This window comes from Limulus polyphemus, unplaced genomic scaffold, assembly GCF_000517525.1.
Source record: "Limulus polyphemus unplaced genomic scaffold, Limulus_polyphemus-2.1.2 Scaffold5970, whole genome shotgun sequence".
NCBI classification, from domain to species: Eukaryota; Metazoa; Arthropoda; class Merostomata; order Xiphosura; family Limulidae; genus Limulus; species Limulus polyphemus.
The window spans coordinates 9,708-36,830 of NW_013671580.1; the positions used below are offsets into that span (position 1 = coordinate 9,708).

General features: G+C 34.5%; 1 protein-coding gene across 1 annotated transcript in view; it reads right to left on the reverse strand.

Annotated features, from left to right (window-relative positions):
• Positions 1-320: 320 nt before the first annotated feature.
• The window catches only part of LOC111089348 (leucine-rich repeat and calponin homology domain-containing protein 1-like), a 37,674-nt gene continuing 10,871 nt past the window's right edge, over positions 321-27,123 (reverse strand). The window contains exons 4-7 of the mRNA XM_022401690.1: positions 21,368-21,504; positions 12,537-12,661; positions 5,508-5,610; positions 321-1,701 (exon numbers count right to left, since the gene is read on the reverse strand). Of these exons, the coding sequence (XP_022257398.1) occupies positions 1,552-1,701; positions 5,508-5,610; positions 12,537-12,661; positions 21,368-21,504 (515 nt within the window). The 3' untranslated portion in view covers positions 321-1,551. The remainder of the gene's footprint in view (positions 1,702-5,507; positions 5,611-12,536; positions 12,662-21,367; positions 21,505-27,123) is intronic.

The following is a 27,123-nucleotide window of genomic DNA, read 5'->3' on the forward strand; positions in this document are numbered from 1 at the left end:
ACAGTAGTTATGGTGAGTTTCGAATAATTTACGATTCTGTTTCGAGCTAGTATGTGTTTTGCACTCATAGATAGTGAAATTATCGAGATTGTGAATCGCTGTGATTTATAGCGTGTATTATAAAAGTCGTTAAGTTTAAAGTGACGAGAAATGTAGTGACTGTGGAATTACTGTGTACTAAAGGTTTGTATCGAGAAAAAATAAACTGGTTTAATCAAGAACGGACTTGTATCACTGAAGTTCCTCAGAAAGAATTTCTACCGGAAATTAACAAACAAGCAGATACATAACACTTTTTTGATTTTTTCTATTCATTCACTTGCTATTTTATTTTTCACTGTTTATTTTTTAATTGGAAAAGACGTTAAAACAAAGACTATGGGGTTAATGGGTAAAAGATTTGTGGTTAAGATTTTGATAAAGTTTGTTTGATGCATGTTATTTTTATTATTGTTTTATTTTTCATTGTGTAATTTATTACAAGGTCTTGGTCTTGACCCCTAAGGTCTCAGTCTTGAAGCCTGAGGTCTCGGTCTTGGACACTGAGGTCTCGAATACAACATTGATATTGATGGAGTTCCCTTTGTTAAGGAATTACAGTTAGAGCAATGAGCAGGTTTATGTGCAAAGTTGTGCACAAGACTGCCTGAAACTGCTCTCTGAGAAGACTAAGGCAGAACTAGAACCTTGCACCTGGCTTTGCATACAATATATTGAATGGTAAATCAGAATAACAATTATATACAAAATTAGAGCACAGTATATATAGAAAAGCTGTCCAAAGATGCTGAATCATATAACAAGCAAAGCTTCAGTCATGTAAAGATTACACAAATCTGTACACTTTTAATAAGAAATAAGTTTTAGATGCTAGCTAAATGGTTATGTAGTGTGCATTAAAATGAATAAATCACAAGAAAAATTCATAAATATTTCAAATTGTGGTATATTTAACAATAAGTATCATTGATATTGGAAGTTCAAACATATTTCACAAAAAGTCATATGGACAGCCACCTAGCTGTCTTCTCTACATATTAAAGATGAGAAAGGAATTATAGGAAAGGACTTATGGCTTTCTAATGACTAAGAACAAAAATGCAGTTAATACATATACACAATATACTTGTCAATGAAACTAAATATATCTGATTTAAAAACATTTTTACAATCACTAAGCTGTATCAAATAGGACTTTCCTGTTGAATATTATCGATAATGACTTACACTACATTGGACAGGATGGACTTCATTATTTGCCAGAGTGATGAATTTAGGTATTAGATAGTTACAGCATAAAATATCTTAAGTATGTAAAAATTTTATTCAGATGTATGGAAATTTATATTGTGCAAGGGGTACCTGTACTATAAACTGCTATGGCTGACACAAAATATATGTATGAGATATAATGATAAGACATAGATAACATAAAACACTGAAGAACATGATAGGATATTAGGTGACACATATCAAATACTTGTAATTTTCAGCTGAAAATGGAATTATGCATAAAACAAAAAAATAATTAACAACTTAATTCAAAGTTCACTAAACTTTAATGTTTCTTAGAAATTGAACATACCTTTTTTGTTGTGTTTCACTGCAGTCATTTTTCTCTTTTAAGGGAATTATATTATTCTTACTTTTTCCCTTCAAAGAGTCAACCAAATGACCATTGGTTAACTTTAGTACAGGGTCCTGAAAAAGAAGTAAAATAGTAAATAAGCATTAACAATTTTAAAGCATTTAAGATTATTATCAAATAAGAAAAACTCCTATATATATTGTATTTTAAATTTATTACTACTTAATTCATATAGACTAAATAAAAGATGGATCCACCCTGTATGAAAATAACTGACAATAATACTGGCTAACAAAGCAGATGAAATAAAGTGCATCAACAAGGTTGTGAAATAGTTGTTGGAATCTGTATATCCTACCACAAAAGGTTTTAATGCTTACCTAACCAACATGTTTGGTCCTAATTTTCTTTGCAAGTGCATCAAATTAATTACAAATAATGTCCATATTCCCAATGAAAAACTGCAAAATATCAACAGAGGTCTTTACCTCTGGAAATATTAGCCAACAATAAAAATATTTTTAGCTATTACTTCACGAATGTGTGATACTTATTTTAATCTTTCAAGCACATTTAGGGTTACATTTTCAGAGAAAGGGAAGATACATGTATTTAACAGATGAAATAACCTATACTGCCTAACAGTTTGTGTTCAAACTGAAAACTACAGTGAAGAACTACAGCCTACACATAACCTACTATTTAGTTCAAATTCAGAATAAATACAGAAATAGGATATTTTTCTCTTACTTCAGAATTTTGACCCTAAAAACATATGAAACAAAACTTAACATTTTCCTAATCTGGAAATACATTAACAACAGACATTCACACAAAAATGATATCTTCCTCATGCATATGTCTCTAAAATTTGCATGCCACTAGCCTTGAGCTATCACTCACCTAAATTCACGTGGTTGATATTAACTGTACTGGTGCATGATGATGTCATCATGTGATAAAAGAAGGGAAATACAACCTCCATGTGCAGTAACTCCATATATGCAGAAAGTGAGTGTTTATTAGAAATAAATTTCCAGACTAGGAAAATGTCACCTTCTCACACACACACAAAATGCTAGAATCCTGTGATGAAGTGGTGGAGGGGCCAGAGCAAAATTTTAAAAGCTAGATGAGCCCCCTTAAGAAAGTGCCCAATGACACCCGATGACAGGGTTTAATAGGGGCACAGCCTTGGGAGAAAGCATCTCATCTTGACCAGGGTATACTCTTCACTCAGAATGTAAAGGGGGAAAAGCAAATAAGATCCAAGTGTCACAGGGATGGGTGAAATAAGAACATGATAATCCAAGCACTAGCACACAAGCAATCAGCAAGTCAGTATGTGTAGTGTGGTTGGGGCATGATGATCATCCAAGCACTTGCACACAAGTTGTCAGCAAGTCAGTATATGTAGTGTGGTTGGGGCATGATGATCATCCAAGCACTTGCACACAAGTAGTCAGCAAGTCAGTATATGTAGTGTGGTTGGAGCATGATGATCATCCAAGCACTTGCACACAAGCAATCAGCAAGTCAGTATGTGTAGTGTGGTTGGAGCATGATGATCATCCAAGCACTTGCACACAAGTAGTCAGCAAGTCAGTATATGTAGTGTGGTTGGGGCATGATGAGACCATACAATGTGTGCTCACCTCACTTACTAAACAGGCCATGGCTGCAAGAGAAGGGCACATTAGTTATGTGTTATATATATGTGATGGGTGATCCATACTACACTGGCACTGCCCCATTTCCCATTGTATTGCACTAAGCCCAACTAGTAAGAATTCTCCATGTTCAACCACACTAGTGGAAAGGAACTATTAAGTGGGAAGAGTCTCCTGTGCTCCTCTCGAAGAAAACAGGGGAGGGGAGGGAATTCACACTGGGGAGACCCAAATTCTGTTCAGACAACCAGCTGGAAAGGTCTTTTACTGGAGAAAGTGCAATGGGTGACTGCAAATCCCTACTTTTAAAAGACACTTCACTGGTGCTGCCCTTTTCCATGATAGACTATGGAATTAGTACTGTCTTGATCAGAAAATTGAGTAAATACGTATACCAAGAGGATACCTCAACTACTTTTGCAGAACACCCCATCTTACAGAGACACTTGTAAAGGAGGGCAGATGGTTAGAGTACTTTATGTTATCCTGACTCAATGTGGATTTCGTGAAATAAGCATACCCTGAGAAACAACACCAGTCACCTGGTGGGATCCAATAAAGATAGAAGGGGATCTGAAAAAGAAATTGTGCTTTCAATTCTCAAAGATGGTGTGGAGTGGAGAATAACAAAGGAAGTAGCTGAAACCCTGCAGTAAACAAAACAGCAAGACAAAGATGATGATGAGAGATGAACATGTATGGATACACCCACATGCTAGCCTGAAGGATCTTGTCCAACAGATGGTGAAAGTGATACACAAGAGAGAGAGAGAAGCCTCCACCACTTCAGAAGCCATTATTGGTAAGTATGTAAAAAAATGTCATCAAATTCAATTTTCATATCTTCAGTAATAAAGGAAATCAGTTAAACTTTAATGAAATTGAAGTGTCAGAAATTATCTCAAATCTCATGTAATGGATTGATAAATCTAAAACATCTTTTCTAGACAGCACCAAGGACAAAAATGAAGTTATAATGAGTGCAAGCACACAGGGGGAGTTACTGTGCATGGAGGTTGTGTTGCCCTCCTATCAGTGAAGGGCTTTTGTTGCCTGATGATGTCATCATGCACCAGTGAAATTCATGTTAAATACTGAAATTAGGTGGGGGTTAGCTCAAGGTTAGTGGCATGCAAATCTCATAGGCAGACAAGCAGTTTAGATAGCATTTCTGTGTCAGGTAGTGAGTTATCATCTCGGAAACAACCAAAATGTCTAAATAGTAATCATTTCAAATTTTTGTTCACAAAAGATTAAGAACTATAAAACCTTTAATCGAAATAGCTTTCCTTACTGATAACATAAGAGCATGTTTATTGCACAACATGGTGACAAAGAATGTGGTATATATGTACCATAAAACAATAAGAGCTATTTAATTAAATAATTTTTATATCACATGGCAATTCTACTGAATGCACTTTAACCATCAAAATAAAATTAAGAGAAACTTTATTTCTTCAAATAGCTTTTAGCTTTACAGGAAAATATATTTTTCATGATGGTTAAATTACTTCCACAGGTTCATTGCTTTCATCTCAAATAATAATAAATACATTCACTCATCTGACAACTTCCACACTCTACACGATAACTTGAAAACTATGAAGTCGGAATTATAAATTATAGAAAACGTGAAAATTGATAAAAAGGTGGCCAGGAATATATATATTTTTTGTCTGGCTGTTTGAATTTATCTAAAGTATGTAATTTTCAAACTGTCTTAGTTCAATAAGTTTGTCCTTGAAATATAATAAGATATATAAATTACACCAATACAAAATATACTACTACTACTCCTATCTTCTGTTTATGCCTAATAAACAAAAAAGTTCATATAATAAAAATTGTAAAGCAATTTGTAGCTTTAAAACTACAATTAACTATAACTGACTGTAGTATATATAGTTTAGTGAAGTAATGTTATGGGTTTATTGGTGCATATTCACTTTTTCTGAGGAAGTGTAAGATTAACAGAAAAAAATGTTTGGTGTAAATACTGCTGTGTATATTCATGAAAGAAATCTTAAAATAGTGTCATATTTCACCTAGATGTATCACTACAAAGCAGTTATACACAATGTAAAGTAATGAACAGTGGAGAGTACATGAAATATAGCCACTTTAAAGAATTTACTTTAATGTCAACAGTTTGGAAATTCACAAATAAATTAAAAGATACAGCTTATAAAAACCAAATATGTTCCCATTAATCTTTCAGAGAAACAATCTTCTATACATAAACATACATAAAGTTTATCTTGTGACCAGTGACAGCTTTTCTTGTGTGAATCAAACATATGTTGGTTACTTCTTCCATCTTCAAAGCCATTCTCTGTTTGCAGCTTGGAACTGAAGTAAAAAAAAAGACAAATATTTGAATCTTGAATCTTACAAATAACAAAGCAAATTATAAATCAACTACATAACAAAAAATTTAGTGAAAACCCTATTTACAATATACTTTGTAAGTTGATATGAATAGTTTATATAATGTTCTATGAAAACAGCAATGCTCTGCTGTTCATAATTATCTATTTTTCAAGATGTTTTATCAGTGTCTTGTGAAATAAGTTTGTTTGTAGTTAAGTACAAAGCTACACAAAGGGCTATCTGTGCTCTGCCCACCACGGTTTTGGAACCTGGTTTCTAGTATTGTGAGTCCATAGACAAACCGCTGTGCCACTGGGGGACCTTGTGAAATAAACTAGTTCTTAAAATATAAGGTACATTATGCCAATAATAAAAAATTCCACTACTGTTTTGTGTTTATATCGCCAATGAAAAAATAATAATTTTACCTTCAAACAAAATCATTTAAAAACACTTAAATGTAACTACTTTTGAACTCAAAATATTTTTAGAAATAAAAATTTGATATATTTGTATATCTATAATAATGTAAAAAATGAAAGTAAAATAATATAAAAAACATAAGTAAATTGTTTATCAGAATGTTTATTAATACGTAATCTCAAAACATACTGTTAAAGAAGTCTGTACTCAGATAAAAAGTTGATTTCCTATGAACTTTACAATTAGTATATTCATTGTTTTCAACATCAATGCTAACACTTCAAAAACATCACAAAGTTTCAGTGTTGTATTATTAAGTAAGTTTTGTGATAATTTCACAAAGTTAGGTTTTTTCTTTCTGATTCTTTTTCTGAACTTCTTGTCCAAACCTGACATTCTTAAATAGTGTATATATTCTGTTTATCTTTTAGAAGTTCTAATAAATACTTAACTCTTTATTTTAAGAATCCTGGTGATATTATATTGATTATTCTTATTGTAGAATAAAATAACAGTTCAAAAAATAGTATTCATGCTACACAATCCAAGCCTGAATTTTGTGTATGTTGCAATAAAACAAGCAGTAAAAATATCTCCCACTTCTTTTGCCAAGTTATAAAAATAAAAACTGTGGTATGTTACAATGGTTTAACCATTTTCATGAAAATCTTAAGAAACTGATAATAGTATTTCAATACTTAAAAATAAATGTGAGGTCCAGTCTATCAACTGATTAATCACTTGTCACTGAGTTCAAGTTTTGGACAATTACACCATCATCAGTAATCCTGGACAAGTGCAGGCTTCATTTTGTAGTACAACGTATATTTTCTGTATGGAGTTTTGAGATGTCTTTTACTCACACAGTGATCCCATATTTATATAGGAATTTCAAGAATATTCATTATTATGTTCCTAATTATACAGAAGACAAGCTATTTAAACAGATAAAAAATAATAAGTATTTTATTCTGTAAGTTATATACCACATAAATTAATATATTTAACCAGTTAATAACAATACATTTATTATTTGCATAACTATAGTTTATGCCTTAATTGATATTTTCATATTTAGAACTATATTTTAAAGATTTTGTTTGTTTGGCTGGTTGTTATTAAGCACAAAGCTACACAATGAGCTATTTGTGCTGTGCCCACCATGAGTATCAAAACCCAGTTTTTAGTGTCAGAAGCCTACAGACTTATCACTGAGTCATTGGGGGTGGTATTTTAAAGAAATAAATATTTTGTAAAACCTACAGAGAGTTATATGTGTTAAATTCTATTTAAGGCTACAAAAGAAGCAATTATTACAATCAACTGTAATACCTTACAACCACTGATTACAACAGAATTTTAACCATTTTCTTTATTTAACAGCAGTGACATGCAAAGCACATAATAGGTACCCATAGCAATACCTCAACTGTAATACCTTACAACCACTGATTACAACAGAATTTTAACCATTTTCGTTATTTAACAGCAGTGACATGCAAAGCACATAACAGGTACACATAGCAATACCTCAAATTAGTCCTCCCCTTTACATCTCCATTTTACTTTGCAACTCTCAATAACGAACCTTTAATATCACCATTAATAAATATTATAATGTAAGAAATCTTGAAACAGTTACATCAGGATAACTGTTCTATTTGCTGTAGATTTTATGAATCACCTGGTTGAAAAGCAAAGCAGTTACATAAGGACAAAATCAGGTGGTAAACTATCAGAAATGTTATATCAGCTGTGACATCTTTGCAGTTTATAATCATGTTTATAAGATTTAATTATAATGAGCAGCTTCTATTAACTAACATATTTAAACCTTTAGCTTGTGCAGGTGATAAACCAAAGGAGAGAAAGATAACAAAAATGATAGATAGGGATGGGAATGAAAAACATAAAGAAGGTTTTTTGATATGAGGTTTATTACTACAGCACTTCCATAGGATAGTCTGTGGGGTAAACATGGAGAAAAGAATTACATTATGTTATCCAGGGGCAGGGGTAGAGGGTATAACCAGCAGAGCATGCAATATAGTAAAGGGTGTTTGCAGTGATGCAGTTGTTGTAGTGCACATAGAGGGTAATGATAGGGGAAAGGGTAGGTCACAGGAACGTATTAGGTACAAGGCATGCAAAGATAAGTAAGTCACTAGTAAATGCTAGTTAACAAGAAAGGATGGGCAAGTTGGCTCATTGTATTTGTGGGATCAGTTAAGTGAGAAAAAGAGATCTTTATGGAATGGAAGGTTTACATTTAAATAGGGTAGGGGCTGCCTTGCTTGCAAGGGCTATTAACTCAACTGTAAAAACAGCTTTAAACTAGTAATAGACAGTAGTGAGGGCCAGAATAATGAGAAAAAAATAAAATGTAAAAAGGGTTATAGTGTGGGAACAAGGTACAGAGGTAATCTTGATAGTAGACTAAACAATTACTATTATAATGCTAGAAGCGTCAGAAATAAAATAGATGACTTTAGAGCACTGGTCGAAAGGGATGATTTAGATAAAATGGGAATAATGAAAACATGGCTAATAGTAGAGAATTCTAATGGAATTTCTTTTAAGTACAAGGTTATAAATTGTTTAATAGGGATAGAATACTAAAACAAAAGAAGTATAAGTGGCTTTATATGTAAAATATGAGTTACAGCCTGTTTAAGTTGAGAATAGCAAAGCTAATAGCATTGAGGTTGAATTCATTAGGGTTTTTATTAGAGGTTATAAGAGAGAGAGAGAAGGCTTTCAGTTTGAATTTATTACAGACCACCAGATGAAAATGATGAAGTCAATGAGAAACTATACAGTGAGATAAAGAATTCAACTGTAAATGAGGTTATAATTATGAGATAATTTAATTTCAGGCAATCATGAGGGAGACAGGTTTTTAGAAACTGTTATGGATGGTTATGGAAAACTACTAGGAAATGCTTTTTTAGATTTCCTGTGAACTTCTAATATAGAAATGGTTGATAGGGTGGAGACAGAGGTGTCACTAGGCACTGGCACATGGGGCCTATGTCCTGATTCTCTTTGACAGTGTCCCAAATCTCCAGTCGGAGTCTTGAAAATTCAGGATAGAAAACCATGCTCAGTATCATACTAAAATGCCGAAAATTCCCAAAACCATTGGGGCCAAGCCCCAATTCTTTTAAGTACCTAGCGATGCCTCTGGGTAGAGATTTTGGAACAGCTAGACAAATGGCTGTTGCTCAGTTAGATTTGATGTTTGACTGCATATAAAGATAAGGAACAAAGAGATTTTGGACCCAAATTTCAAAAAAGCAAATTTTGTAGAAATGATACAAGAATTACCTGCTGTGAATTGGGCAGCTGAATTAGTTAAAGATACCGATTAAATGTGAACAATTTAAAAAATAATTTTTTAAATATTCAAGATAGGCATGTTTATTTAAGAAAAAAAAAAAAAGAGCGGTTGCAAGTAAAAAAACCAGGATAGCTCACAAAGGGTATAAAGGTTAAAATTAAAGAAAACATGACAAATATAAGACATTTAAATTGACTGTAATGATGAGAGATTTGGAGGATTATAGAAGATCAAGAGAGCTGGTCAGACAGGAAATTAGGAAATCACGAAGTATATGACAAAAGGTTGGTTGAAAATGTGAAAATTAATAGTAAAAATTTTTTAAAACACATAAAGGGGAAGCAAAAAATTAGGATGGCAATTAGGCTTTTGAGAAAAGATACAGAAAAGCTAATATCTGATGATTATGGGCTAGCTGGGAATAAGTTGGCTCATTGGATAGAAAACTGGCTAGAAGAAAGAAAATAGAAGGTTGTTATAAATGGAGTTCAGTCAAACTGGATTAATGTCACAAGTGGGGTACCTTATGGTTCAGTGTTGGAATCTTTGCTCTTTTTGATTTACATCAATGATATAGATGAAGGAATCGTCAAGAGATTATTTAAATTTGCTGGTTAAAATTTTGGGTTGCCCATTAATTATAATAAATACAAGGTGAAGTATGTTGGATATCACATGTTAAATTATATTTTGACGAGAATAACCTTAACAGTGTTATGGAAAAATATAAAGATCTTATTGTTCCGGTTGATCAGTCTCTTAAGCCATCCAAACAATGAGCTACTGCTAGTGGCAGGGCAAATAGGATTTTAGGTTGTATCTACAGAAATATTGAGTACAAGTTTAAAGAGGTTATAATATATAGGACAGCATTTCTCAAACTTGGGTTTGTGGACCTCCAGGATTCTGCAAAGGTACTCCGGGGGTCCGCGAATCATGTCCAAAATTTAATAAAAATATTTTAAAAATAATTTGATTTATGGAACAAAAACTATTTTTCATAAAATTAAATATATATATGAATTAAGACATTAAATTTTGGAATACAGCTTTTCATGTACATGGAATTTGTTTTCAAAACAAAAACATTGATAGGTTTGGAAGTCTGCAAAATAAACTTAAACTAAATAGGTTCTTTGGGCTACTAAAATTTGAGAACTGCTGGTAGAACACATTAAGAGAAAGGACATCAAATTGTTGGTAATGTTCAGAGGGAGGCTACTAGGATGATACCTGGGATGGGAAGATTTCCATACAAGATAGGTTAAGATCTGTATCTCTGAACTTATTTTCTCTGAAGAGATCTGATTGAGCTGTTTAAGGTTGTTAGGGGAATTGAAAGTATTGATGTCTCTTCCTTTTTTGTATTTAATGATGAGAATGGTAAGGTTAGGGGACATAAATACAAACTTTTGGCAGGGTAAGAGTCATCTTCGGCTAAGAAGTTTTATTTTTCTAACAGGGTGGTTGGCCTTTGGAATGGGTTGCCTTCAGACGTGGCACATGTAGTAAATTTAAGGGAGTTTAAAGGAAAGCTTGGTTATTATTTGAATGGTGGGGGTTGGTTTTGAGTGTTTAGTTTAATTTAGTGGATGGGACAGCCTAGATGAACCCAAAGGTTCCTTACTATCCTTTAGTGTTATATTATGTAAAACTTTGCTGTTACACGTGCACTTAGCATGGGTATCAGGTATTGCAAAAACCTTTCTTTCTCTTGTGAATGACTACTGTTACTTAATTCCTTGTCAAAGTCATCATGTTGAAAGATATATATGAGTGCACATAACGCATTTGAGTTCCAACTTGTTTTTCATTTTAATTTATCCACGGTACTATAATCCAGTATTTTGATAAGTAATATAATATTGCAAATATTACAAACTGATAAACTCTAGTGCTACACTAACAATATTTGTTCATTCTTTTGCATATACAAAGCAGATTTGTTAATATTACACTGATAATATCTGATGTATGCACTCATTAAACTCAGTGTTTAAAGAATATTAGGTACAATATTAAACATTTGCACAGGTGATACACATATAAATCACAGACATGAACGTTTTCAACTAATTGGTCAATTTATCATTAATACAATACTTTATAAGAGAAAATACAAAAGTAAAGCAAATAAGCTGTACAATGCATTAGTATATCTATCTGCTCTAAACAGAGAATGATATCATATTTTACTATAAGTTCATCACTCTTGTTAATGCATGACTAAAAGCATTATTCAAATGTACTGTATTACTCCCCACATCTCAGCCAAGTTGTTAAGTTGTCAGTTGACCATCTCAGTTTCATAGAAAGGCCCACATAGTTTAATAATATTCATTTTGGCACTTTGAAGCATCCAAGCCATTGATGCTAGTGTTCCTTTGTCCTCTTTATCATCCAGCTATCATTTCACTACATTTGCTGCATACTTGGGTTAGCTGTTTTGTTGGGAGATAAATACTTGCCCAATACTGCTTGTTCCTGAGGGAATGACATGATGAATAAGAATTTGCCTGTACCTGTAAGCAGTCAGGGTGTCATCAGTTTTATGTTTAAATATCCAACATTATTGGTTGTAATACTTATATTGGCACCACTGCATGCTTCACTGTATAATACTCTTCTCCTCTATTGTACTTACACCTAGGTCATTGGTAAGATTTTTAAAGGATTTTCATGAATTACATAAATAACATAACTTGTGTTACTTGACATCACATGTGAAGATTTTGGGCTTCCTAACTTGATTATTTCTATTACCAAATGCAACTTCCATGCGTCCTTTTTAGTGTTTCATAAAGCTCCTACTAAAACATGCAATTTTGCTTCAGTCTGATAATTGAAGTAATTTTTCCAGCAAAATGTTTGATTTCTACATGTTCATAATGTGGCATTGTTTTACTGGTAAAAACACAACACTACTGTTCAAAATAGTATGACTGCATGCTTGCACTTTTATAGGTACTTAGGTATATGACAAATAATCATAGTGTAAACCATCAACACAGACTGTACTCTATTGAAAGTTATCTTCATACAATAGAGAGGGTAGATCAAATTCCATAATTTGCATTTTACACCCATTTTCTTCACTGCTTCTATAATTATTTCCAACAATATACGCATAAAAGCTACTTACAAAAGATTAGCTTTCTTAGAGCTCTGATGATAATCCAACTCCAGTGAAATTCTTTGTTTCTTGCTCTTACAGTTGGCTTGCACTTCAAGGTATTTAAAGATGTGAGCTTTTCCCCGCTCACATAACTAAAAATTAAGAATGTGGTATTTACTTGTCATAAGCTTAAAGATTAATTGAAAAGCACTTAATAGAAACCATATCACACAAGTTATATATAGATATTTTAATTGCTTTCCTTGTCTATACTCTAGAAACAAACTGTACTAATTAATATCTGGGATTATAAATATAGAAACTAGAAAAAGAACCTGTATCTATCTATATATATATATAAAGACAAAATGTGTGTTTGTTTGCACCCTAACTACTTTGAGTCTATTGGACCAATCTCAACCAAAGTTTTTTTGTAAACACTATGAACTATGGGGAATGTCCTAATGGGGTCAAAATTGAACTTGACTCTACTTCTATTTTGTAAAGCTTGTTGGTTAATTCCTCCCACCCTATTGAGTCAATCTCAAACAATCTCGGCAGGTTGATGCTTTAGACAATGTTGAATATTCTAAAGGGATTCAAGGTCAAAGTATGAAAGTTGCTGGGTTGTTTCTCAAACAACCATGCTTTTCTCATGGTCAATCAGATGTTAGGTGTTTAAGGGTGGTATGTTTGCAAATGTTGTTTATGAAGAAGCTTTGTTATAATTTTAAAATTTTGAGGTAAAGTTTATGTTCAAGTTATTGATTTGAAATATATGATTGCTGTTATACTTACATTATTTTAATCAAGTTTAAACATTCACCATCAGTTGACAGGTATTTCTGCTTGTAATTTTCATAAAAAGTAATTCATAATAAAAGCCTTCAGATTTTTTGATATAATTTCTTCAAAATCTATAATGAAACTCTCTTATTTGAAAAACAACAACAAAAATAAATGTACTGCCTAATATCTGGGGTTCAATAACTGCAGGATTCTTGAAGTATGCACATGAGAAATATGCAAAAAATAACTCATTCCAAACACATGGTTTGTAACATTTGTTTGTTTCTTAATAAGCACAAAGATACACAATGGGTTATCTGTGCAGCACTTACCATGGGTATCAAAACCTGATTTTTAGGATGATAAGCCCTCAGACTTTCTGCTAAGCCACTGGAAAGGCAACAGGTTTGTAACATACATGTATGCAAAATAAAAGTAAAGCATGCAAAGCTGATCCAACTTTGGAAGTAAAGCATGCAAAGCTGATCCAACTTTGGAAGTAAAGCATGCAAAGCTGATCCTTCTTTGGAAGTAGAAAATAAGAAGGTTAATCACAGCACGTATAAAAATCTTCATTAACCTTTCAAATGTTAAAAATATTTTATTACATTATTTTTATAAATTGGGATTTTAACTTTAAGCACTCTCCATATACTTCACAAATCTACAAAAAATAAGGTAAATAAAAACCTTTCTATGAAAGTATAATTTGGATGCAAACCCTAAGTTGAAACCACTATTAGTACAATATAAAATTAAAATTCAACCTATTTAAAATGGGGAAAACAGAGAATATTAGAATATTAACTATACTAGAACTGGATCATAAAAGTTTATGTGTATATATATTTTTTTTCATAAATTATCCAAACACTATAGAAAACTTGTATAACTTTCTTTAACATAAGTCTTCTGAACCTGATATTAATAACAAGACAATTTTACTACAAAGTACTAAATAGATAATATTTTACCGGAAAATTTCCATTTAAGTAAATAAAACAGCATTTAAAGTATTTTCTTAGTTTTCAAAGCTGAAGAAGCTATATACAGAGTTTAAAAAATAATAGTTGAATTTATTTTGATAAATATGTGCATTTACACACTTCATAAATATTTTTTCTGCTTGATTAAATTAATGTTTTTTTAAATTTTTGTGAAGTTATCATTTTGTTCACCTGCAAATGTATTTCTAATAGATACTCACCTCTGCAGATATAACAACTTGATTCCACTGTGCATCTGCCTATGAGATTTGCATGCCACTAGCCTTGAGCTACCTTTCACCTAAAAAACACGTTTATCATGAACTGCACTAATGCATGATGACATCATCTTGCAATGACAGCCCTCCACTAGTAGGAGAGTGACACAACCTACTTGAGCAGTATGTTCGAAATATCTTCCTTCTTTGAAGAATGCATGTAGAAAGTGCATCTGATGTGGGGAGGATGGGTAGTGAGTATCTGTTACAAAATGTTAATTACTGAGTTGATAGCTCACCTCTTCACACAGAATAACGAAAATCCCACACTGAAATGGTGGAAGGACTGATACAAACATTAAACCCAGATGAGCTCCTTATACAAGGCAACCAAGGGGAAAGCTCATGGAGTGTGACACCCAATGGCAGGGGCTCTATAGGGGCATACCCATGGAAGACCACATCTTGTCTCAACCAGGGTATACTCTTCATCCAATAGGAGAGAGAGGAAAAAGCAAAAGGGACCGTCAAGTGTCATAGAGATGGGCAGGATTTTTGCATGACCAACAGAATACTTGGATATAAGTGATTGGTGAGCCAAGAAATGTACTGTGGTTAGGGCACAATGAAACCATATGGTGTATATGTCTAACCTCAACTCAGCTGGACAGATAGAGACAGAGGTGATGAACCTGTCTGCTCAGGAGCAGGCCACACTAGCTGTTTGAGGGGTGACCCACCCTACACACACACACACACAGTGCCACCACTACCCTGCTTCCCATGGTATTGTGCTGTAAACAATCAGTGAGGAACTCTTAAAGATCCACCACCCAGCAGTTAGGAACTGGAAAGTGCCAAGGGTCTCTCATGCTACACTTGAAGATGGGGGGGAGGGATTCAAGTTGGGGAGAACAGTAGAAGTGTGGGCGTATGCCGGGAAATTCTTTTACTAAAGACAGTGCAATGGGTGACCATAAAACCCTATTTGTAAAAGTTAGCAAGTGCAAGCCTGATGCTGACTTTTTTTGTGATAGTCCATGGAAGGTACAGTCTGAATCAGGCAATTGGGAAGTTTTAATGTCTTTTGGAACACTCTGTTTCAACAATGGGCACTGGAAGACCCAGGGCAGATGGGTTGAACAATTTCTGTTACTCCTGGCTGAATGCAGATTTTGGGAAATAAACATATGCTGGGAGGCAACACTAGGCACCTGGTAGGATACTATAAGAGTGAAGAGGGTGAAGAAAAATAAATTGTACTTACCCTTCTCAAAGAGTTGTGAAGATTGAAGAAAAGCAATCAGAGGGAGTCAAAATCACACAAGAGACAAAACAGCCAGATGATAAGGATAATGGGAGATGAATATGTGCATATTAGTCCACATGCTAGCCTGAAAAACCTCGTTCAAGGGTTGGCAAAAATAAGGCAGAAAAAAGTGAGACAGGTGACGAATCTGATGTGAAAAGGTCTGTGAGCATCAATATCCAGGGAATACTACACCAGCCAATGGAGTTGGTGGACTCATCCTGTAAGGGTATATGACAAGAGGTTCCTAGATGAAAAGGGGTCCCAAGGTAGAAGCAAATGATGTTGGGAGCCCTAAAAAGGTGACAAAGTGCCAAATGAGCCTGAGCCAAACATAGAAGATGAGCCAAGTATGAAAGAGCATAGTGGTTAAAAATTGAAAGAATGGAGATAGGATACAAAGAATGATTACCTTTCCAAGTAGCTGACTTCTTTAGAAGAAAGGCCTGGTCTGGGTAGAAGAAGTAGGGTGAAAGAGGGTGCAGAAAGCATCAGTAGCATATACACTGAATGGACACAGGTAAAACTGAGAAGGAAATATGTATTTAGAGGAAGATGGTAAAAGGAACATGAAGCTAATGGTTCAATAACACTATGTTCTATACATGGTCTGAATAACAAAGAGCTCAGTAGGAGACTAGTATCTATATGTGTAACTGTCAACTTATTAAATATATATATATATATAAATGTCTTCTGCATGTGTTCTCATGTGACTGAACAGCCCAATTCGAGATTTAGATTGTCTGGAAATAACACTATGTTCTATACATGGTCTGAATAACAAAGAGCTCAGTAGGAGACTAGTATCTATATGTGTAACTGTCAACTTATTAAATATATATAAATGTCATCTGCATGTGTTCTCATGTGACTGAACAGCCCAATTCGAGATTTAGATTGTCTGGAACACCTCTGATAGATAGTACTCAGAAGAAGACATTGTCACAAAGAAGGGTTGGCTTCTTTCTCTTTCCTCTTCTGTTTCTCATTTTCCTGCTGATCAGTTTCAAATGTTTCTGTTGCATGATGATTAGACGACACCAACAAGAATGGTCAGATGCATCCTTCTCCCATGTGTTGAGGTTGATGGACATTTTTTGAGGTTGGATTTAAGAGTATCATTCCAACTTTTTACTTGTCCACCTCGAGAATGAGTACCATGGTGAAGTTCTGAAAAGAGGACTTGATGAGGAAGGCTATGTTCCTGCATACGGAAACAGTGACTGGCCCTACAAAGTTGATCTTTTATCAGCCAGACTGTAATGCCTGTGGAATCAGTCTCTTCAAGGATGCTGATTCCTCTGTCCTCCCATTTGATTCCAAGGATTCGATGGATGCATCTCTGATGGAATCCCTCAAAGGCTTTGATGTGTGTTTCTCCATACTTTCCATGTTTCACTGCCATATAGGAGAACAGTAATGACCACTGCATTGTAAACCATCAACTTGGAGGAGAACAGTGATGACCACCGCATGATAAACCATCAACTTAGTTTTCTTTCTCAGATCTTTGTTGTCGAATACGCATTGTCTTGGTCTCTAAAAAGCATTTCCAGCACAGCTTATTCTGCTTTCAACTTCATTATCAATGGTGGTGTTCGAAGATAGATGACTGCCAAGATACAGGAAGTGATCCATGCATTCGAGTGGTTCTCCATCGACAAATATTTTGGGAGGTTTGAAGTTTGGTCTTAAAGGTTTCAGTTGAAAGATGATTTTCAGTTTTTTCATGTTCAAGGAGAGTCCAAATTTCTTGTAATCAGAGTTAATGAGATCCATTGTTGTTTGCATGTCAGAAGGATTATGGGCAATTATTACACAGCCATTGGCATACTGAAGATCATTAAGGATAATAGGGGTAACTTTGGTTCTGGCCTTCAGCCATTGCAGGTTGAAGAGGCTGCCCTCATAACGATAATGAAGTTGTACGTCAGCAGGAAAGTCATTTTGTAAAAAAAGAAGATTGCTGACAAGTAAAGTTTGAAGAGAGTTGGAGCAATTACACATCATTGCTTCACATCTGTATGGATTTTGAAGGCCTCAGTTTAAGAGTTTTGACAGAGTACAGAAGCAGTCATGCCATCATGAAGGAGTCTCAAAATTCAGATGAACCTTCGTCAAGAATTTTCCATAATACTTCATGGATGACAGAAACAAATGTTTTGGTCAGATCTATAAAACTAATGAACAAATCCTGGTCTTGCTCTCAGGGATGGTTTCCTCAGATATTAGAGATATTCTGTTTGCCAGGATGCAGGCCAAGATCTTTCCTGCAATTGATAAAAGGGAAATGCCTCAATAATTTCCACACAGGGATTTGTCCCTTTTTTAAAAGATAGTCATGATATATGCATTGCACAGGTCAGATGGTATTTCCTCTGTAGCCCACATTTGAAGGATGAGCTGATGTGGTCTCTGAATCAGGAGTGTTCCACCATGTTGAAAGATCTCAGCAAAGATTTCATCTGGTCTACAGGCCTTGTTGGACTTCATTTTTCCATGGTGGATTCTATTTCAGTTTGGGATAGAGATTTGTTCAGGTGTTCCTTTTGCTGTTTGCTGGGAAATGTCATCATAGATATGCTCTTCAATTGTGCTGTCCCTGTTCAGGAGTTGCTCGAAGTAGTCCTTCCAGTGTCTTTTGATGGAATCGGCATCCCAGAGGAGTGTATCACCATCAGCTGAGTGAATCAGAACTGGGCCATGGTGTTGAGGGCCATAACTTGTCTTCGCAGCTTGAAAAAAGCTGCACGTCATGTTGGTCGCCAAATGTTTGGGGTTACCTGGATTTGTCTTCCCACCATTTGTTCTCGAATTTTATGTTGGATGTCAGCCTTGATTTGTTGCTACGGGTGGTGCTTTTTTTCGCATTGTTAAAGTCGCTTTCCCAGTAGACATAATCTCATTGTTTCTGATTGAGTATATTGGCAATTTTGGTGTCGTTTTCATTGAATCAATCTTAGTGTTTTCGTTTGTTATGAACTGAATTTTTGATGTTTTCCGAGAGGTCATTGACAGAGCTACTTCTGGTAGATTTCAAGAGTAAGGTATTGAGTGACTCTTGAAAATACTGTTTTTGGCATGGTCCTTTAATGTAGCAAAGTTGATCCTTTTCTGGGCATGTTTCAAGGATTTTCTGTTTCTCTGTGGTAGGGATATGTTAATCGTAGCAGGCACGAGATGGTGATCAGTCCAACATTCATCAGTTCTCGTCATATTTCTTGTGAGTCTTACATCTTGTATGTCTTTTGCTCTGATAATGACATAATCCAAGAGGAGCCTATGACCTGACTGTAGATGTTTACATGTCATTTTGAATTTGTTTTTCTGCCAGAAGATTGAGTTGGTAATCACCAACTTGTATACACATGTATATACACACGAGTTATAGAATGTTGCTATTTCGGACAACTAAAAAGAGGTTTGGATGTTACAGACAGCCATTGTTGGTTTATGTTTTATGATAAGATAAAACAGAAGATTGAGAGTGACATTATGGTGTATAAATAATTCTTAAACACATATTATGATAAAACTATCTCTTCAAAAATATTAATCACACTTTTATGCTTTTTAATTTTGTCATGTGGATTGAATTACTACTTGTTAATGAAACTGTATTTCTAGTTACATTCAAATTTCTGAATATAATGGATTGCATTTTAACAGCAAAAAAAAGAGTATGTGTGTCAGTTTAAAGTTATTATGGAAATGGACATCTTGAATGGTACTACAGTAAACCCTCATTAGTCGGGACATCAACAATCCAGATTATTAACAATATGGATATTTTTCATGTTGACAAAGCTTCACAATGGAAAATTTAATCAATATATTCACATTCTGAATGTAAACAATAAATAAAGTGATAATTACTGACAACATAACACATACACTAACTAGCAGGTATCAGTTTATGGCAAATGTTCTGAAAATGGCCTTCAATGACATTTAGTACTGTTTAACAACAGTTTTTCTGAGAACTACCTTCACACTAAAAACGTACACATAAACTATAACAAATATTGAGAGGTCATCAGAGTGACTTATGCTACAGTTATGTCAAGTCACAGTGCATTGTGGCATAATCTGATAATTAAAAAGTACATTGAATATGTTGAAAATAATGACTCCCAAACTGTAAATGTCCACATGGCTTTACAAATTGTTAAATTTCACATGGTTCAGTGTTATTATGGAAATTATTAAAAACTGTTTTAAGTATGTGATGATTTTGCTGCAGCCTGAACAGAGTGATAACATTGCGATGTCAGAGATTGTTAATGCAATTGCTTCTGAAATTCTTATCTTATTCTTGGGTATTAATCAGCTATGTCAGCTGATTAGTGACTCAACATAGACTCAGCAGAACCAACTAGTCAAGTGTTGTCAAATGAACGTATAATTTCTGTTGTGTCTCTTTAAGAGTGTGGTGACAAGGAATGTGACATCGAAAATAATCCACCAGTCAACTAATCAGTCTGAATAAAGCACAGTCCAGCCTTAAAGACATCATCACATGATTTGAACAAATTAGTGATTTTTATGAAGATGATATATTATTTTTCATAATGCTACTGAGAAGTTTCAACAGAAATATGTTTCAATTCAAAAGCATACTATGATAACAGCCTTCTATGGAAAGTAATTTGTTGTATATTTGACCAATACTACATATGTTCAATTCTGTAAGCTTACTTGTAAGCAAGTCATTGTTTTGGACAAAGTGTTATTAATGATGATAATGATTATGCAATTGTTATAATTACTGATGATATAAAAAAATAGCAAAGTTAAGTTTATTGTACATACTAGTTACATGATAACCCTTACATTTATCGATTGATAATGCATGCTATTAATAGTGTTTACTGTATTCAAAATTACAGATTCAACTTTATAATCCAGATATATTAGTTCATGAAAAATGCATTCAGATTAATGAGGTTTCCCTGTACATGCTGTTCTTTGAATACTGCATGCATATGCTAGTTACATTCCTAACGAAGTACAGGAAGATACTTTGAGCCTAAAACTAATTGGTGCTAGATTCATGAAGTGGAAAACATAGTCTAATGATGAAACAATACAATCACAGAAGTGACAAATAACAACATATTTATTGAACATTTCTGAATATACACACATTCTATCTTCATGAAATTCCTACAATAAACATAAAACTATAATTACAAATAATCACTTGAATATTAAATAAAAGGTTATGTACTATGATAAACAAAAATCTTGACAAAAACAGGAGGGGGGGGGGAGGAAAACTCATTTTCAAATGATGATTTCTCTTCAAAAGTTGGGCCCATAAGAATAAAATTTGTTTTGTTTGAGAGCTCCAATACTAAGTTGTCATTGAAAGGCAATTTTATTGCTTTATATTACGTATCAAATATTATGATGACCAAAATAGACACTAGTTTCTATATGACCAACTTCAAGTTTTCAGGTTAAAAATATTTCAACTGAGAAAGAAGACATAAGTTATGAATATTATAATAACAAACTCAGTACACCCTATAACTGATTAAACATACTTACAATAGACAGTGGTGAGATCAGTGGGTTCTTGTCCACCACTAAATGTTGCAGAGATGTCATATAGTAGAGAGGTATAGGTAAGAAACTAATTTTGTTGCCTGAAATGTCTAATTTGACTAGCTGAAGTTCACACAATTCTGAAAAAAAAGTATGATTTATAAGATAAACATTTTTCTTTAAAAAAATACAAGTGCAACAGAAACCAGTTGCTTTTGAATTTATTGTTTTGTGATTCATTTTTACCTTTACATACAATTAGAATACAAAGAAATATGAAAGTACAAAATAAAATGCAGCTGATACAGAACTGATAAAGTTTAAAAAGTTAATTATATATACATACATATATGTGTGTGTATAATATTATTATACAACAATTGAAAGTATGTTTACTTAATGTAATGTACAATTAATATTCAAATAAAGTATTTATCTAATAATATGTATCTATGCCTAACCTATAGGTTGTATTTGTAATTTTGACTAGTAACAAAAATGTCACATTATTCACAAAGAAAAGATGCTTTTAAATTTCAGTTGCACTAAATACTATATCAAGCTGCCAATGTTTATATACTATACAAAAACTGCTACTTGTAATGATAAAAGATATTCTCTACAACAGCAAATAAATTATAGTACATACACAATGTTTGCAAATTTTTTATAAGATTACCATGTTAAATGAAATATATATATACATGTACATAGAGAAATCTGTGAAATGTAAAGCTGATAAGTTATATATGGGGTCATCTTAATTTAATAATATCATTGAATACTTGTTGAAACTACAGAAAGCAATAACACTGTAAAAAAATTGATCAAACCCATATCATCTAAAAATGTCAAAATTGTTAATTCAGAAGAACTAAATTATAAAGTAATGTCAATAAATGATGTTAATGCATGCATTTTCCTAAAATGAAAATATATTTCCAATACATACTTACAAAACAGATTTCCTTGATTTGTACTTCAAAATTTTTGTCTGCCACTAGCCTTTATACTCCCACTAAAGTGGGAAGGATGGGTGAGAAGTGTGAAAAGAGGTAAGTATCTATGAGAAATGTATTTTCAGTTTAGGAAAATATTAACTTCTGATACAATAACTTACTTCTGCTCACAAAACAGCTAAAATTCCACACTGACCCGGTGAAAGGACCAGTGAAGAAGTAAACTAGATGAGTCACCTCCAGAAAGCATCAAAAGAGAACAAGAGGACCCAAGGAGTGTGACATCTCAATGGAGAGGAAACACACACATCTGAACCAGGTATACTCCTTGCCCGAGATGAATGAATATGTCGCAAAATGGCCAGAAATGAGTGGCTAAAGCATGTCGGACAGTAAGCGGGAGGTCAACTCCAGTCCAAAACTAGTGGCACCAGGATTGGATCAATTGGCCAATGGTAGGAGGAGGGTCCTCTACTATTTATCTCAGATCCAGGAACCAGAAGGGAAGTACTCCTGTTCTGAAAACCCAAGCCATCATGTGTACATAATGAACATGACCAACACTAGTACTTCCCGGGATCCAGCATCCGGATGATTGTAGGAAGGTGGAAATGTAATATGGAGGGTTAACTCACTTCAAACCCATGTGGCATTGGAAATGTATTGTCCAGTCTGTGGAAGAAGAGGGTCCCAGCCCACTCACATGTGAGGACTTATGTTGACTGGTTCAGCTCCAACCAACACCAGTCACCCGGGAACCAACATCCAGGCAGCAGTAGGAAAGAGGGTTCACAGTCAAAGGGGGTGAACTGCATATAGAAATGTGACAGAAAAATCCAGTCCACAGTGTACGGCATCTGGAACTGTAAATCAGATCCACAGTATGAGAGCAGTCATGCCACCTACACTGGCAGCACACTACCACCCTACTATCAACTGAATGAAATTGAACACACTCAGGAAGAAGCCTCCATGGTCCCCACCCCAGCAGCTAGGAGCTGGTAAGTGGTAAGAACTCCTATACTCCACTAGGATAAGAGGGGGAAATGCATTGGAGGTATGGAGGAATTCAGCACTGGAGAAAGTGCAATGGGTGACCACGAAACCAATTTTTACAGTAAAGGGAAGGACAGAATTCCCTTTCAGCTTTACTCATGTTATTCCATGAGTATATGGTCCACGATGAACATATTTAGAATACAAAACACTGCAAGGATGAACCTACAAGCAGTCTTTTGGAACACCTCATCTTAACAGTGAGCATTAGTGATGGAACGGTTGCACAGTTTGGATTTTAAAACTTGTATACCTGGACAGGCACCACTCACCACAGAGCAGGATCTGAGAAAGAAATGCAAGGAAGCCCCTGTATTATGAAATCAAGAAGACAAAATGACACTTACCTACTCAAAGATGAACTGATGGGTGACAGGAGATAGACAATATCTGGCTGAGAAAGAAACTGCAAAACAATGCAAACAATGTGACAAGAAAGTATGAAGTGTGGTCCACATGCTGGCCTGGTTAATCTCCTCCAAACAGTGATGAAGATGAGCAGCCAAAGACATTGTGAGATGACAAATCTGATGAGTGGAGACATTGAAAAGGCAATGGGAGTCAGGAGACAAGGAGGAATAGGCTATACATATGAGTTACTAAACCCAAGTGTCAGAGTAGGAGGACAAAGGTCATGGGAAATCAAAGAATACCAGTGTATAAACAAGTGGGAACCACAGAAAGAAGATGTGCAAGCCACTTAACACCTTAGAGCCCTGACTGGACACAGGAGATTATTAGGAACAGAATGGGAATATATATGTGAAATGGAAGGAAGGAAAATAGGAGAGAAGGCAACGTTACTGTCATGTGCAGCAGAGGTTTTTGGTAGGAAGGTACGATTAGGTTCGGTGGTAAAGGATGTGAGAGACATTGAGGATGTACACATCTAACCTTTGATGTTCACAAGCTAAGAGGAGGAAGAAAAAGGTTTTCAAGGATAGGTGATATGTGGAACAGGAAGCCAAAGGTTCAAACAGAGGTACAGAAAGGGCATGGAGGACAATATTAAGATCCCAATCTGGCAAGGGAGTAGTTCGAGGATGACGATGGAAATGAAAATAATGAAACAACATAAAAATAACAATAGAGGAAAAATCATGGTGGAATCGAGAAAAAAATAAAGGTTGATGATAACACAGCTCTATAACTGGCAATGGTAGAAACAGAAAGACAATTATCGAAAAGCCAGGTAAAAAATCCAGAAAAATGAGGGACAAAAGAGGAGGAAGGTATAAATCTCCAACTGAATGAAATTGAACCAATGGCAAAATATAGGACATATATGTCGGTATAAGGACAAGAAAGAGGTGTGGACAGAGTGGAAAAGAAGGGATGCTACCCAGGTAGAAAGTCCGGAACCTCATACAGGGGACTGGACTAAGGCCATGTGTGAAGACAAAAGGTGAGAATAGATGGATGAAGCACTGCCAAATGAAGTTGATGGAGAAGGAAAGGGGAAGAGGTAAAAGTGGTGACAGCTGGAGAGGTAAAAGTAGATGAAACCAAGGTTGAGCTGACAAGATAATTGATCTGTGACAAGATTGAAAGTACCTAGGATGTGACAGGCCAGTAAATGAATGTAATAGTTATGGGCTGAGAACAGCATGTCAATGTGTAGACATAATGAACACAACTGGGTATCCTCTTGCCAAGTGATGTAAGAGATAACAGCCAAGTTGTCAGAGTGGATCATCACTGTGTTGCCCCTCAAAGCTGACAAGAAATGATTCATTGCCCAATGAACAGCCAGAAGTTCCAGAATATTGCTGTGGAAACTCGACTCAACTGAAGACAAATCTCTTGGGCATTGCAGTATGTCCCCCAGCCTGACAGAGAAGCATTCATAAGAAGCTGCACTTCCAGTCATGGAGAAGGAAGAGGGATACCAGCCATATTGTTCTCCCTGTCCAGCTAACAGGCAAAATAAGTCTGGAGGGAAGGAGGTAAGGATACCGGGTAATCTAGTGAATCTCTGATGAGGTTCCATTGAACCTGAAGGACTCACAGAAGAGACCTCATATAGGCATGACCAAGGTGAACAAGAGCTTCCAAGGAAGCCCAAGTCCACAAAAGAAAAATAACCTCTCACACAGGAAGAAAAGGTAAGGATTGCACCTTCTGAATCATAAGCTCCATGAAACTCAGTTGGGTTGTAAGTCACAGGAGACAAAGACAAACAGAAAATACCTGTGAAACTAGCTCTAAACATGGAAAAGAAGGTTGTGGTGCATTCATGGTCTCAGAACAAGACAGCACAACAAAGGAAAGTGGGAAGGGAAAAAGCTGTCTAAATCCTCATCATCCTGTTCTGGCTCCTCTGAGAAGGGAAGTAATGCTTGATAGTCAGGAGAACCCTCAGACCGCATGAATAAAGACATCTTGTGTCACACAAGGGCTGAAATATCCTTAGCCAATTTTGCAACATCAGACCTAAAGCCATCATGTTAGGTTGTTGGTCAATAATAGTATCTGAAGTTGTAGTAGTAGTGACAAGAATCTGTGAACTTGCAATAAGTCATTTACAGAAATTATTCCAAATGAAATTTACTTGAATACACAATAAAACAAATTCCAAGTTGTTTTTCAAATCCAAGCAAAAAAATGTAGAAAATTTTTCAAAACCAAAAAAATTAGTGAAAGAATTTTGAAGTCTCAAATTTTTCCAAGTTCAAAAACTTTGTACACCAAATGAAAAAAAATAAAAAATGGGCAAGCAAGACAACTGATGACTATCATACCAAATCAAAAAGAGAAGATTGGGTTCTACTTCATAGAGGAAGTCAGCTGCACTAAGATAGTGTGTCGCATTCCTATTGGTGGAGGATTATCACATCCTTATTTGCATGCTACAATGCAGTTATACCATGTGGAGATTAGTGGGAGTAAAAAGGCTAGTGGCAGGCAAAAAATTTTGCCCATATAGAGGGTAGTATAAATCGAGGAAGGCTGTTTTTTGAGCAAAAATAAGTTATCGTATTGGAAAAAAAAAGTTTTTAATAAAATAACAGAACATAATGAAATATTATGAAGGCAGATATGTAATCTTAGGAATGTAAACTGAAATGGTAGATACGTGCCAAACAACAACAGTGAAATAAGACTGCAAATAATAAACTGTTTTGCCTCTAGTGACAACAGTAAGCCTTCAGACTTATTATGTTAAACAAACGAGATAGTCCATTGTGAAGCTTTATGTTTAACAATAAACTATTTTAGAAAATATTATTCTTATATTAAAAGTGAAAAAACTGACATTTTTTGGCATAATGAAAGATACTTTTTATTAGTTGTTTCAGCCAATTAATTTTGGTAACACTGTTACAAACAGCAGTGCTGGTAAATACAGTGTTAGCTTAGCCTATGTAATCGTTGGAGTTTAATATAAACTTGTGCCAAAAATGTCATGTTGTTTCTTTACTCTTAACATAAATGTTTTCTATGTCATACATATACACAAGAAAAAAACACTGTAATGAAGGTCTAATCATAATATAAAATAAATTTAAAACATAAAGTTGGCAAATTTCAATTCTCATTTAATCAATGTGGCTGGAAAGAAATTATATTATTGTTATACATTGTAGCTTTAGATGATATAGAATTTCATGAATACTGAGACAGATATCATTTTGTAATTATTTGTTAACTTTTGCAAATTCCATTCTCTAGATGTCTACTGGACTAACACCAGGTAAACAGTTCTGAGTCTACTGGACTACCACCAGGTAAACAGTTCTGAGT